The following is a 14,741-nucleotide window of genomic DNA, read 5'->3' as shown; positions in this document are numbered from 1 at the left end:
CTCAGTTACAACAAATATTCATTGAGTGCTTACTTATGCTAAGCATATGCTAGGTAGGTACTGTGGACATAAAAAAATCAACATTATGGTGGTATTTTTGCTCCTAATTTATTTCATATAAAGGTGTTTGCTATTCTTTTAATTAATTTAGGGATGATAGTAGTATAACAGTGACTTTCATATTGCTTGAACATTTAAACCTGGCTTCTATAAAATAGAGACTGCAATGGTTTCATACTCATACTTTCTTCACTGATTTTAAATACTAGGTTGTTAATTATACTTTACTTTCTGTTCAGACATAATTGGCCTCACTCTCTTGGAGTGGCTTTGGGGTCTTAGCTTCTTTGATCAATCTGTTTCTCAATTATTTTCTAGATTTCACTAAGGTCAAATGCTTTTGTAAAGATGTTAAACATGATGCAATGTCGTGCTGTTCTGGCTGCCACATCTTACTTATAATCTGATTTTGATTTGCTGACGGTGTTAAGAAATTGATCCAGAAGGGCCTTTGTTTAGGATCTTGCCAGAAGCCTGGAACAGAGATGCCTTGTTAGTTTCAGTAGTTTTCTTCTTTAAGATCCTGTTACATCTGAGATTTGAAACTTTTTTTTTCTGTTTTCTATATATTTCACTTATACTTCACTTTCTGGAAACCCTGGTAGCGTAGTGGTTTTAGGGCAGTATACTCTTTCGGCAAATAAATGTTTTATGTTTTTGGTTTGAAATATAATTTATACACCTAAATTTTCAAATTCTCACCTCGACTAGGAAGGGGACGCATTGAAAAGCCACAAACAAGCCGATGCAATTTTTATGCTCTGTTCTTATTTCTAAAAATTTTAAATTAGAATTAAGTCTTATATCTGTATTCTTGTGTTCTTCTTTTTAATAATTGATTTTTCTTTTAAGTAGGAGATTTATAGATTCTGTGATCTTTACTAAAATATATCTGTTATATTTCTGTGAATAAAATGTATTCCAAACATGGAAATATTAACTATCTCATGGCTAAGTATTAGGTGATAAGGCATTTCTTTTAAGGAGAAAAGCTTGATGTTTAATATTCTATGTCCTGGATAATTTTTCTTGTTGATTTTGCATCATTATTGATAGACATTAAGTATAAGTGAGTTTATACGCATGAATATAATGCTTTACAATCATCTGAATGAAATCGTTGATTTGAGAGAGCTATATATATGTGTGTATATATAAATTTGTTTGTTTTTTGTGGAAGGGAAGCTTAGCCATAAAGGAAGCATGCTACTGTGTTTTAAAATCTGTTTCTGTCATTTCTCCAGCATTCACCTCTACGAGTCTTAGAGGAATCATGAAATTTTTAGATTATCAGTGCTTAGAACATATATTAAAAGTTTGCCTTTTTCTTTTGTAGGATGAAGTGGCACACACTCTAACTGAAAGCAGAGTATTAAAGAATACTAGACATCCCTTTTTAACAGTAAGTGACTAGAGGACAGATGTAATAATCACAACATTTTAAGTTTAAGGAATTTTGTTATAGAAACTAAGTTGTGGACAGTAGTTTAACTCACATTCGTTTAGACATGCCATTTTCTTTGTGGAAAGACCAGTGTCAAATTTCTTTGAAATTATTGAAGCGTATGAATTAAATTTACAATGCATATGCATTTATAGTCTCTTCACATTAATGTTATACACCCATTACTTTCTTGAAACGTTTTTTTCTCTCATGAATTTCATTACCTTAAAAAAAAGAAACGGAGCAGATGAATCACCTGTAGCATTTTAAGGCAACCACTGAGAAAATGGTAAACTTTTAAAAACAATCCTTAATATCAAATGTAAGGTTTTTATGCTTCTTTTATTTGCTTCTGGTAAATATTTAAATGATCAGGCAGCATGGTATTCAAATGCGAAGAGTAGAAATATTTGTTGAATACTTTTATAGAAACAGACTTCTTTAAGGGATAGAGTATGTTAAGATATACAATAATACTGAATATATTAAGTTAAAGACAGGATAAATCATGATATGTTTTCTCACTGGACAGAATAAGAACTTTGATTTATTTGCATATTATTTCGTTGCTTTGAAACAAACATTCAGTTTTTATTCCTGTTTGTAGATTCCTTGTAACAGAGGCATCGTTTGCAAAGTTTCTGTATGTTGTTGGTTCCAACGTAGTATAGTAAAATTAAAAATAACAGCTAGACTTTCAAAAGGGGAACATTTAGAGTTTTAGGATTATCTAAAGTAGAAATTTCCAGAGCTATCACTAGACACCTAGACTTACTTTGTAACATTATTACGTGTTTACTTTTTCGGTGTAGTAAGATAGCTCTAAAGTTTTGATATCTTTTGTAACCTATAAAATTACATGAACCAACTCTGTTGGCTTGGGGCATGGTGTACACCCAGTATGCAAAAAGTGATGTTAAAGCTTTATTGGGAACCTGAATATAACAGCCGTAACTGTATTCCTAAGCCACTTCCACTTGAGAAGTTTGTAGGCTGCAGTTTGAAGCAGCATAGATGAGAATTTGGGAGACCACTACAGTTTCAAATAGATGGCTCGGTAGACTGAAAAGTGCTCATCACAATTATTAAGTTCACTTTTACTGTAAGTTTTAATATTTTTCCCCTGATGTAGCTATTGCTGAGTTAATTTGAGTGAGTTTCACATTTCTCATAAACTCTTATTTAAGCAGTGCCAGTAGATGCTTAAGGAACACTAACAATCCATTTACTCGGTCATGCTTTACTACTTCTAAGTGTTCTATTTTTGGTATCATAATGATAAGAATGTGGGATTATAATATAACATTTTTTCTTTTTTATTTCAAGTCCTTGAAATACTCCTTCCAGACAAAAGACCGTTTGTGTTTTGTGATGGAGTATGTTAATGGGGGAGAGGTGAGTCAAAGAAGTAAATCTAGCACTTTAATTTGCATGGTAGTATTTTCATTATTTAAAAACGAATTATTTCAAATGCAAGTTATACTATAGCAATTCTCCGTTTCTTGAAAGGGGTTTATTCAGCTCTTTCTACTTTCGAGTAGATGGGAGCTGAATAATTTCTAAAGATATGTAATGATCATTTGCTTTTTATATAACTGCTTTTATGTAATCATATACATACTTATATATACTATGTATTTTAAAATATTTTTTAAATATAAAAAGTTTTATCACAAGTGTACTTTGGGGTAATGTTATTAAATTTTGAAAGCCGGAAACGTAGGATATATGATGCTTTTCAAAGTTTTTCCTTAAGTAGGATTTTTGTGAAATTTGCAAAAAGTCGTTTTACCCATTTTAAACTCAATTGAACAAGTAGCTCATAGGCACATTGTGGCTGTGTTCTCACTCCTCCTACATGGTAGTAGAGTAACCGTGGCTATATTTAAGAGATTTAAGGCATCTTGTAATGTAGAGAAATTCAGTCATTTTAGTAGTAGATTTTACTTAATTCTTTATTCTCTATCCTTTCTCTTCTCTGTTTCTGAGATCAAAATTAATGTGAGGAAAAATAGTAATTTACTGGAAATATTTTACATTGTGGGCTTTCTGAAATATATTTAATTATTAAATAGGGGCTTGTGTCTAATAGAGTTAAAATAGTCTTATTTTCTAAAAGAAATAACATAATTAAATATCCTCTATAGAATATTTCCACCCATAGAATTATCTTATTTGTAAGAATTAGTTCATTGCAACAATTTATTCCTCCATTTTGTAAATACATTTTGAGTGCCCGGGCAGTGTGGATTTATGTAAATGTGTTAAGGCATTGTCCTTGCTATGAAGGAGTTTATAAGTTATCTTATAACTCTGTTATAAATTAGAATGTGTTATTTGAGCTAAGTGCTAAATAAATTCATAAAAGAAAATGCTTTCTGGATGATCTAGCATTTAGGTAAAGCCTTAAATACTTAATGAGATTTCAACAGCGGAAGTGATTTGAGAAGATCGTTCAGGCAGAGAGGATGGTGTGAACAGAATCACTGGTGGGGTGAAGGAAGGCCAGAAGAACTGGAGTGGTTAGATAATGGTCCAGGTATGCAGAAATGAGCCTTTGTAGTCAAATGTTGGTTGAGAAAATACAAAGAACATGAGGTAATGAAATTGTAGAATAGGTAGATTTTAACAACTAATTAATTGGATGTGCTTAGAAACAAAGAGAGAAGTTATCAAAAGTGAATTACCAGATCTAGGGAAATTATGAAGAACATGTGGGTAAAGATTCTAAATTTGATTTTGCAAAAGTTTTTCCTAATGTTCTAAGGAAATATGTATGTGGAAATATCATAGAGAGTAAATAAGGCTTAGAGCTATAGATAACAGGTTTGGGAGACGTTCTCATAAAAGTTATAATTATAGGGGTGAATAAGTTTGCCATTGGGAATGAAATTGATAAAGTGTATATGGCAGTATCTGTCAAAATTAAAAAAATGTACATATTCTTGGACTCAGCCATTTTACTTCCAGGAATTTATACTACAGACATACTCACAAATATACTGGAGAATGATATATAGATAAATATTATTCACTGCAACATTGTAGTGAAATGAGCATTTAGTAAGGAGATTCTTAAATAAATTTTGTTACACCCATGCAGAAGAATACTCTATATCCGTTAAAAAGAATGAGGGGGCCCAATATGGACTGATAGGGAACAATTTCTAAGATACTGTCTTAGTTATCTAGTGCTGCTATTACAGAAATGCCAGAAGTGAATGGCTTTAACAAACGAGTTTATTCTCTCACAGTTAGGAGGCTAGAAGTCCAAATTCAGGACACCAACTCCAGGAGGCTTTCTCTCTCTGTCAGCTCTGGGGGAGGGTCCTTGTCTCCTTTCAACATCTGTGGGCCTGGCATTCCTTGGAGATCTCTGTGTATCTTGGCATCAATCTTCCCTTGGGTCTAGAAGGTTCACAGCACAGGGACCCTGGGTCCAAAGAACGCACTCTGTTCCTGGCTCTTCTTTCTTGGTGGTAGTGAGGTCCCTCCCCTCTCTGCTTGGTTTTTTCTCTTTTTATCTCTGGTAAGATAAAAGGTATGATTCAGCAAAGATATGACTTAAGTAAGGGTGTGACTTGAGTAAGGGTGTGACTTGACTGAGGGTGTGACCCTTGTAAGACTGTCACTCAAGGTACACCTCCACACTGATCCTGCCTCATTAACATACAGAGGTTAGGATTTACAACACATCACATAGTAGAGGATAATTACATCAGATCACAATATGGAGAACAACCATGCTCTACTGGGAATAATGGCCTAGCAAAGGTGACACGTATTTTTGGGGGAAGCAACTCAATCCCTGACAGATACATTATGAAGTGAAAGAAGCAAGGTGCATTTGTGTTAAAAGAAAATAAGACCATATATATGTGCACATATGGTTGTATATGCATAGAATATCTCTAGAATTAGGTACTGGATATTACAGTATTTGCCTCTGGGAAGGTAAACTAGTTGGCTGGGGATACGGTGGGAAGAAGACAGACATATTTTTCACTTATGTACTCTTCTACAGCTTTTGTATTTTGTACCACATGCATATATTATCTATTTAAAAAATTGAAGGAAAGAAGTTAGACAAGGAGGCAGATGGATGGATGGATGGACGGATAGAAGACTAAGAGAGAGAATAATGTAAGGAAAAAGATAAACCGCAGACAGAAACTTAGGGGAAATGCTTTTAAATGTCTCTCTTATTTTCTTACACAGTATCATGTATTCACATCTGTTGTAATACTTATCACATTGTTTTATAATTACATATTTACTTGTCTCTTTTTTCCACTAGATTCTTTGCTCCTTAAGGAGCTTATTCACTGATGTAACCCCAGCACCTTACACACACCTGGTACAAAGTAGGTACTTGACAAATATTTATTAGATGATTTGAATGAACAGATGAACAAATTTCCTCAGGAAACAGGGATAAGGGAAGTTAGTAAAAGTGGTAATAGGAGCTACCGAGAAATAGGAAGAAAAATAGAAAATAACGTACAACATAGTTTATTTTGGAACAAGCTAAAAATGTGTATTCAGGAGGGAGTATCTTTGAGTATATTTATAAAGTACATACTTATAAGTCTATCTGCAAGGCACTCTGGTAGATATTGTGGGGTATACAGATCTGAATTAAACATAGATCTTAATCTCAAAGAGTTCACAATCAAGTGGGGAATGTAAGGAATAAAAACTATACTAAATATAAAGTAATAATTATCACCTTTATCAGGAGTACATACATGTTAAGGGCCGTTGGGACGTCACAGGAGAGAGGGGAATTCTGCATGGTGGCATGAAGAAAAGGTTCCCAGAGGGAACTAAGTGCACCTGCACTTTGATTCTAAGCCTAGAGTACTTTCAAGAGTAATTAATTGATGATTGTTGAAAAGATTTTACACACAAAAGCAGATTTTCAGACTAGCCAGATGGTTTTCTTTAGCACTGAAACTCCTATGTTATTTCTCTTGTCTAGGAGTTCTTCTCTCTTTCTTTTTTTTTTCTATAATTTCTATATCTGCTATAGATAAGGATTGATTATTTAATGTATCGAAGCAGGTGAACTGTTCTGTGTATGATACATAATTTTAAAGTGCATAGGCAGTAATTACAGCACCGCCATTATTAACTGTCCAGATTAGTTCTTTTTAGTGATTTGGAACATTGGTATTAAAATGTGTCCTTAGGAATACATAAAAAATGAAAATTTGATTTATATTTATACAATTTTATTAAAAATGAAATTTGTGCATATGTAATCTCCCAGTTTTTCATTCTTCTAGGTTATCAAATATATTTAAAAATAATTATTTAGTTCTCAGAAGTTAATGTGATTATTTCAGTTCTTGATTTATCATTGTTTTTGTTGGGTGCTGTCGAGTAAATTCTGATGGTTAAGCACTTAGCTGCTAACTAAAAGGTTGACCATTCGAACCCACCCAGCAGGGAGAAAGACCTGATGATCTGTAAAGATTGCAGCCAAGAAAACCCTATGGGGCAGTTCTCTTCTGTCACATGGGGTCAGTATGAGACTTATCATTGCTTGGAAGGAAATCTGTGCTAAGTATATCCTTATTTAGTTTTAGTTTTGCGTTAGGTTCACTTTGCCATGTATTCTGCCCAGGAATGCTTCCTGGAGATGCAGAAAACTTAATTGCTATAGAAAAAATACTAAACACAATAGGTATGTTTTTGAAATAAGATTGAAATAGAGACAGAGGAATAAACTAAGGCAGCTATAAATACACATAAGGAATCGACACCAGTACATATGCAAACACCATGACTTACCCATTGAGGAATATCTGCGTGGTATCTAGGAAACTTGAAGAGGGCAATACTGGTCTGTTGAAAAGTAAACACTGGTAAATTGGTAGTACTTACCCAAATGGCAGCATTCTCAAAACTCTCCATTCCAGTTTTTGCCTTGAGATAGGCTTCTTCTGTGGGTCCACTGAGGTAACCAACCATACCTAGCCCGATTTGTTTCTCAATTCATGCTTCTTTTTTGTTGATTTTGAATTAGCAGTAGCGTTCTTTTGGTTCACATTCTGGAATGTTTATCTTGAAATATAAATACTTAAAACAGTGAAGACATTTCCTTTGTCTTATAGTTTCTTCACATTTTTGTATATATCTGGACTTTTTTCAGGTGAAAGACCACACAGGAGTTTAACATGCTCATGGCTATGCTTGTTGTTATCTGTGTTTGCCAGTATTATTCGAAACACTAAATAATCTTGATATAATTGGATTGTGAAAGAAATACTGGTAATTAAAAATAAGCATAGCTGCTTTTAGGCATATTAATACAATGGAGTTGCCTCATACTTGCATTTAATTTATGTGAGTTTAACTAAATGGGCTTTGCAAGTAAGTGCTTAGATAGATTAGATAGCTAGATAGAGAATTTAAATATATGGTTATTCTAACTGCCATTCCTCTCTGTGAGTGTATTCACAGATTGGCCTCAAGATGAGAGTCATAAATTTGGTATTCTTTTTCTCCATTTCAGTTCCTGCCTGCCATCCTGAAAACTTTGTGGGATACAATCCTGGTGTTTAACAATACACAGTCTTCATAAGACATAGTGATTAGGCGTATTATAACTACAGGTGTTCATCTAAAGAAACTGTATTCTTGTTCCACTTCTGGAGGGAAAACTGCTCTAGGCTTAACCAGGATGTTGGTCTCCAGTGTAGTACCTTCCCAAGAAATTTTCACCTGGGGTCGCCATGAATTGGAATTGACTCAGTGGCAGCTAACAACGACAACATTTTAATTATACTTAATAACTGTGTGTTAACTTTAGAACCTACTCCATTATAGTCCGTTCATTTAGCAAATATTTTTTGAGCATCTATGGATTAGGCCTCAGAGGATGTAGACATAAGGAAATCATGGTACTTTCCCTTATGAAGATGAGTGTCTAATTGGGCAGGCAGACCAGAGAATAGGCATATACTTTATAGTGTCCTTATTACTATGATAATACTGGATGTTATGAGATAACAGAGAAGGGGTACATAAATCAATTTAGAATGAAGTGAGAAAAGGAAGGGGGAAGATGCCAGGAAACACTTCGTAAAATTGTTGCTGAGCTAAGACTTAAAGGATAAATTAAATCAGTAAGGATTGGAAGGAAAGCATTCCCACACAGAAAGAATAGAATGTGTAAAGTGAAGAAGCATACAAGTGTCTTTCCCCCCCAGGTACTGCATGTAGCACAGTATGGATGAGGCATAAAGTCCTGCAGAGGAAAGCCAGAACAGTCTGAGCAGGGAGTCAGGGTCATAGTAGGACAGGTCTTCTCCCTCAGGTAACTTGGATTTTATCCTGAAGGCATTGGGGTATCATGAAAGCATTTCTGTAAGGTAATGTTTCAGAAAGAATACTTGTAGCAGGATGAGACTTGGATTGGAGAAGACAGAATTGGGAGCAGGGAAACTATTTGGGAGACTGTTGCATTTGGGAGGTTTTTTTAGTAATTGGTCGTAAAAATGATAAGGGCATTATTTGAGGCTATGTTAGTGGGAAGGAATCAAATTCTAGTGATATTTAGATACAAGAATTGCCAGGACTTTTGACTACATGTAGAAGGGGAAATGTCAGGTGATCTCCTGTTTGCTGGCTTGAGAATACTGTTGCAGTTCATAAAGAAAAGAGACGCAGGAAGAGGAATGAGTTCTGGGGTGCTCATCTTATATTTAAGGTGTCATGTGGTGATATCATCGAGGCAGGAAAGTTAGATCAGAGATTCAAATAGGCATCATTATCAGTACTAAAACCAAAGAAGTGAAGAAATGTCCAATGAGAGAAAAGTACATGGAGTTAGAACATTCATGGCCAAGAATGGTGCGTTTGACATGTTGGTGATGAGAGAAGCCGAAGGAGGATCCTGGGAAGGAGGAGCCAGACAAGAGAAGCCTTAGAAGAAGGGAGAGTATTTTAAGTATAAGACAGTATATTAAATTCTGTAAGATAGCAAGGGAAAAATGCCCATTCATTTTTACATCTAGTAGGTCCCAAGCAGAGTACCATGGATTTATCCTTTTTTTCTGTGTTGGTACACGGTATTCACTTGGGCTATAGTATAGAATGTGCAAGGGCCAGTAGAACAAGATGATGGGAATGAATTCCGTGCAACCTTTAGTGGACAGCAGTCAGCATCTCTAGAACCAATTATAAAACAACTCTAATAATGTGACCAATTACACTACTCCTAATATATCCAAGCCACTCTGTTTTTGTAGCTTAGTTATTATTACATTTCCATGAGAAGCATAAAAATATTCTGGGGAAAAAAGTAAACTGAAAATTGACTAAGGTGATGTTGTTCAGTTTAGAAAGTCTTTACTTAGGAGTCTCCCTCAGAATCTTAAACTCATAGCTTTCTTTTCTCAGACCTATAAGATGGGCCTCTATAAATCTCCCACAAGGCCGAAATCTCCCGGAAAGTAGAGATTCACTAGGGAATGCTGGAAAATCATTGTGTAGAAATGTTACTCAGCTGATAAATTCTTCACATTGCTGTCATTTATGTGGGTACAACTGAACTACCACTTTCAGATATTTACTGTTCTTGTCCATACTTAGCTTGTTGTACATGCTGTATTAATTTCTTTAACAAAACTAATTTTGTTTGATGGATATGACTTTCAGTTTTATGCCATTCTTGAGATCCTCTCATACTTATTTCAGATTTCTCATTATTTGGCTGGCATTTTGTCTTCAGTGAACCAAAATCCTCTCATTTTAAATTCATATAAGACAGAAGTGCTGGCAGTCAGCATTCTAGTTCTACTGACTAATTTATGGAGGTGTGATTTGGGTGATTTTTAAATGAAAAATACCATTTCATATTCATAGTGATGATTTTTAAAATTTTACTGAACTCATAGAGATATAAATATCTTTATTGTCAGGAGTATGACAAGCTAATTTCCTTGCTAACTATTTTAGTCATTAATATATTATGTAGGTTATATCAGAATTCTATTGCTGTTACCCAAAGCATTTTAAAAAATTACCAAGACAAGAAGGAGGCATTATAATATTCAAATTAATATCTAAATTTCCAGGCAGAAGAAAGTTGGAATATTTTTAGTGTATAATTTTATGACATTTCAACATCAGTTTCCTAAAATGAATCATTAAATCGATCTATAACTGCATCTAAAGTAACTTGATTTTTAAGCAATAGTAGTAGAAAGATTCTAAAAGTTATGTGTGAGTTTGACTCAGATAATAACATTTCTAGAATTGTGATTAAATAAAACATTAAAGAGAATAAAGATGAGCTGAGGTAATGGTAAGGTAAATCTGAATCTCCCAAATTGTCTAAAATACAGTAGAGAATAAGATGAACAGATAAAACTACCCAAAACATGTGCCCTCAATACTTCAAATTACCAGTAAAAAAAAAAAAAATAGACATCAAATCCCAATGAGTAAACTCGCATGCTTCTGCTGTAAGCCTTCCTGAACACTAAAGGCAGTTAGGAAAATCTGTAGAGAAGAAAGAAGAGAACGTTAATGGGATGCCTGAGATTGATCTAAAATAATCACCAGAAAGAAAATGTCCAGTCTTACTGCCATATACCAAAAAAGGGTCCTGATAGGTCAGAGTACTTACTACAAGAACCAAAACTTGTTGCAGTTGAGTTGATTCCGACTCATAGCAACCCTATAGGACAGAGTAGAACTGCTCAATAGGGTTTCCAAGGAGCAACTGGTGGATCTGAACCGCTGGCCTTTTAGTTAGCAGCTGAGCTCTTAACCACCGCGCCACCAGGGCTCCAGTTACTACAAGAAAGAGACTTAAAAGTGTGCATGATTATCAGCAGTGGTATTGGAAAAACATTGTTTTTAGGGAAGAAATGAAAAGGAAGGAGGAAATTCCCTTAAGAGATTGGATGGTGTTTTGTTTATGTTACTGTATTTCAAGCCACCCACAACTTGGCTGCTTAAAACAACAATTTATTATTATCTCTTGTGGTTCTGTGGATTGGCTAGGCTTAGCTAGGCAGTTCTTATAAGAAGTTTGCAGTCAAGTGCCAGATTAGGCTGAAGTCATCAGAAGACTTGACTAGCCTCCACAGCCAAGATGTTGACTCACATGGCTAGAATCTCAGATGAGGTGGATGGAACTGCAGGGGCTGACCAGGCATCTATCTAGTTCCATGATTCATCTCCATGTGGTGTGGCACATGGTTATGGCACAGCATGGCAATTTCAGGGTAGTCTTCTTACACAGAGGCTGGCTTATCCCATAGTGAGCATTTCAAGAGGACAAAAACAGAGAAGCAATACACATGTAATTGGAGACCCTGAAGAAGAAAAAACAGGATACTGGAATAAAATAATATTTAAAATTATGATTCAAAAAAACACAGTACATAGTCTTTTGTGTTTGGCTTCTTTCACTTAGCATAATGCTTTTAAAAAATTCTTCAGTGTTATTGCATATATCAGTATTTTGTTCCTTTTTATGGCTTTTACTCCATTGTATGAATGTAACACAACATGTTTATACTTACTCACCAGTAGATGGGCATTTGGGTTCTTTGCAGTTTGGGGCTATTATAAAAAAACTTCTATGAATATTCAAGTGCGTATCTTTGTGTGAACTTGTATGTTTTGAATTATCATAGGTAAATGCATAGGTATGCAATTTCTGGGATTTTTAGTAAGTGTATATTCAATTTTTTAAGAAACTTAAACTGTTTTCCAAATTGGCTGTACCATTTTCCATTCCCAGGATGCTGTGTAACATCATCACTGCACTTAGTGTGGTTAATTTTTTTAATATTGCCTGTTGTAGTGTGTAGTGGTATCTTGTGGTTTTAATTTGAATTTCCTGAACAATTAATGATATTGAATGTCTTTTACTGTGTTGATTTGCCATTTGTATATCTTCTTTTTTAAAGTATCCATTAAAATCTTTTGCCTATTTTTAATCGGGTTGTTTGTCTTAATACTAAGTTATCAGACTTCTTTTTATAGTTTGTATATAAGTGCTTTATTATATATATGACTTGCAAATATTTTCTCCCAGTATGTGATTTGCCTTTTTAGTTTTTAACAGGAAATTTTTTCTTGTGTATATTTTTATTTCAGTTTTTTTATTCAATCAGATTTATTCATGTATAATTTATATTCAATAAAATTAACCAATTTTAAGCATACAACTCAATGAGTTTTGACAAATGTATACAGTAGTTTTACCATCATCACAGTCATGATATAGAGCGTTTCTGTCACCTCAACAAGTCCCTCATTCTCCTTTACAGTCAATCCTTTCCTGTTACCCTCAGTCCTGGCAACCACTGATAATGCTTTCTTACTAGTGTCTTTTGAAGAGCAAAACTTTTAAATTTAGATGAGATATAATTTATTAGTTGTTTGCTTTTGTGGTTTGTGAATTTTTATTTTAATTTAAAACATCTTAGCCTGAGGTTGTTGAGATTTTCTGCTATGTTTTCTTCTAGGGGTGATATAGTTTTGGCTTTTTTGTTTAGGTCTATTATCCATTTCAAGTTAATTTTTGTATATGGTGCTATATAAGGGTCAAAGTTCATTTTTTTTGCAAATGGATATCTGATTATTCCAGTACATTTGTTGAAAAGACTAGCTCCCATTGAATTATCTTGGCACCTTTGCCAAAAGCCAGTGGGTCTATTTTACACTCTCTGTTCTGTTGCATTGATCTATAGCTGTCTATCTTTATGCCAATATCACACTGTCTTTAGTACTTTTGCTTGGGGGTAGGTGTTGAAATCAGGTAGTTTGAGTCTTCCAACTGTGTTCTTCTTTTTTCAAAAATGTTTTGGCAATCCTCTTTTCTTTGACTTGCCATATAAATATATAATAAGCTTGTTAATTTCTATATGAAGGCTTACTGGATAAGGGAACATTATTAACACAATATATATTTAAAATTTTGTAATTTAAAACTTTCATTTCACCAATGAAATTTTGGAGCCAAGAGTTTTCTTTATGGGAAGCTTTTAATTATAAATTGAGATTTTTTAATTAAAGAAATATATTTATAAAAATATATATTGAGCTATTAGTTTTGTTTATTCTACTCAGAGAGCTTTGAAGTTTGTCTGTTTCCAGAAATTTGTCCACTTCATCGAAAAATTGAATTTATTTGCATAATATTGTTAATGATGTTTTCATATTATTCTGTTAGTATCTATAGGATCTGTGGTTACGTTAGTAATGTAGTCATGTTGTCTCTTTTATTCCTGATATTTAGCAATTTGTACCCTTCTCTTTTGATTTCTGATCTGCCTGCTTAAAAGTTAATAATTTTTACTGATATTTTTAAAGAACCAGCTTTAGGTTTCATTGACTTTCTTCTATCAGTTTTGGGTTACCTATGTCATTGATTTCTGCTCTTTATTACTTCCTTCCTTATGGTTAGTTTGGGTTTAATTTGCTTTTTCTTTTCCTAGTTTCTAAATGTGGAAGCTTGTATCATTTATTTAAGGCCTTTTTTCTTTTCTGATATAAATATTTAATGTTATAAATTTCCCTCTAGGCAACAATTTTATGTTAGTTTTATATATGTTAACATATATAATATACTTTATAGCTGTTAGTCGTGTTCATATGTTGTTTCCTATCTGTTTTATCTGTTATTATGTTTCAAAACATACTGATTTCTCATGATGTTTTCTTTGACTAATGAACTATTTAAAAGTGTGGTTTAATTTCAAAATACTTGGAGGTTTCCATATATCTTTCTTTTGTTGGAATGAGAGATATCATTGCTGATGTCAGATGAATCTTGGCTGAAAGCAAAGAATACCAGAAAGATGTTTACCTGTGTTTATTGACTGTGCAAAGGCATTCGATTATGTGGATCGTAACAAATTATGGCTAACATTGAGAAGAATGGGAATTCCAGGACACCTAATTGTATTTATGAGGAACCTGTACGTAGACCAAGAGGTAGTTGTTCGAGCAGAACAGGGGGATACTGCATGGTTTAAAATCAGGAAAGTTGTGTGTCAGAGTTGTATCCTTCACCATACTTGTTCAACTGTATGCTGAGCAAATAATCCGAGAAACTGGACTATATGAAGAACGGGGCATCAGGATTGGAGGGAGACTCATTAACAACCTGCGTTATGCAGATGACACAACCTTGCTTGCTGAAAGTGAAGAGGACTTGAAGCACTTACTGATGAAGATCAAAGACCACAGCCTTAGTATGGATTAC

The 14,741-nt window shown here is 34.0% G+C and overlaps 1 protein-coding gene across 6 annotated transcripts in view; it reads left to right on the top strand.

The window, feature by feature from the left end:
• The window catches only part of AKT3 (AKT serine/threonine kinase 3), a 137,175-nt gene that overhangs the window by 21,588 nt on the left and 100,846 nt on the right, over nucleotides 1-14,741 (top strand). For 4 of the 6 annotated variants that reach the window (XM_023730897.1, XM_023730894.1, XM_023730899.1 and 1 more), the window contains exons 3-4: nucleotides 1,397-1,462; nucleotides 2,831-2,899. The exons of 1 other annotated variant lie outside the window; for it this stretch is intronic. In XM_023730897.1, the coding sequence (XP_023586665.1) occupies nucleotides 1,397-1,462; nucleotides 2,831-2,899 (135 nt within the window). The remainder of the gene's footprint in view (nucleotides 1-1,396; nucleotides 1,463-2,830; nucleotides 2,900-14,741) is intronic. One more of the 6 variants, XM_023730896.1, reaches the window with a different exon arrangement.

Source organism: Trichechus manatus, unplaced genomic scaffold, assembly GCF_000243295.1.
Source record: "Trichechus manatus latirostris isolate Lorelei unplaced genomic scaffold, TriManLat1.0 scaffold00039, whole genome shotgun sequence".
Taxonomy (NCBI): Eukaryota; Metazoa; Chordata; class Mammalia; order Sirenia; family Trichechidae; genus Trichechus; species Trichechus manatus.
This window is presented reverse-complemented; position numbering and strand designations above follow the sequence as displayed.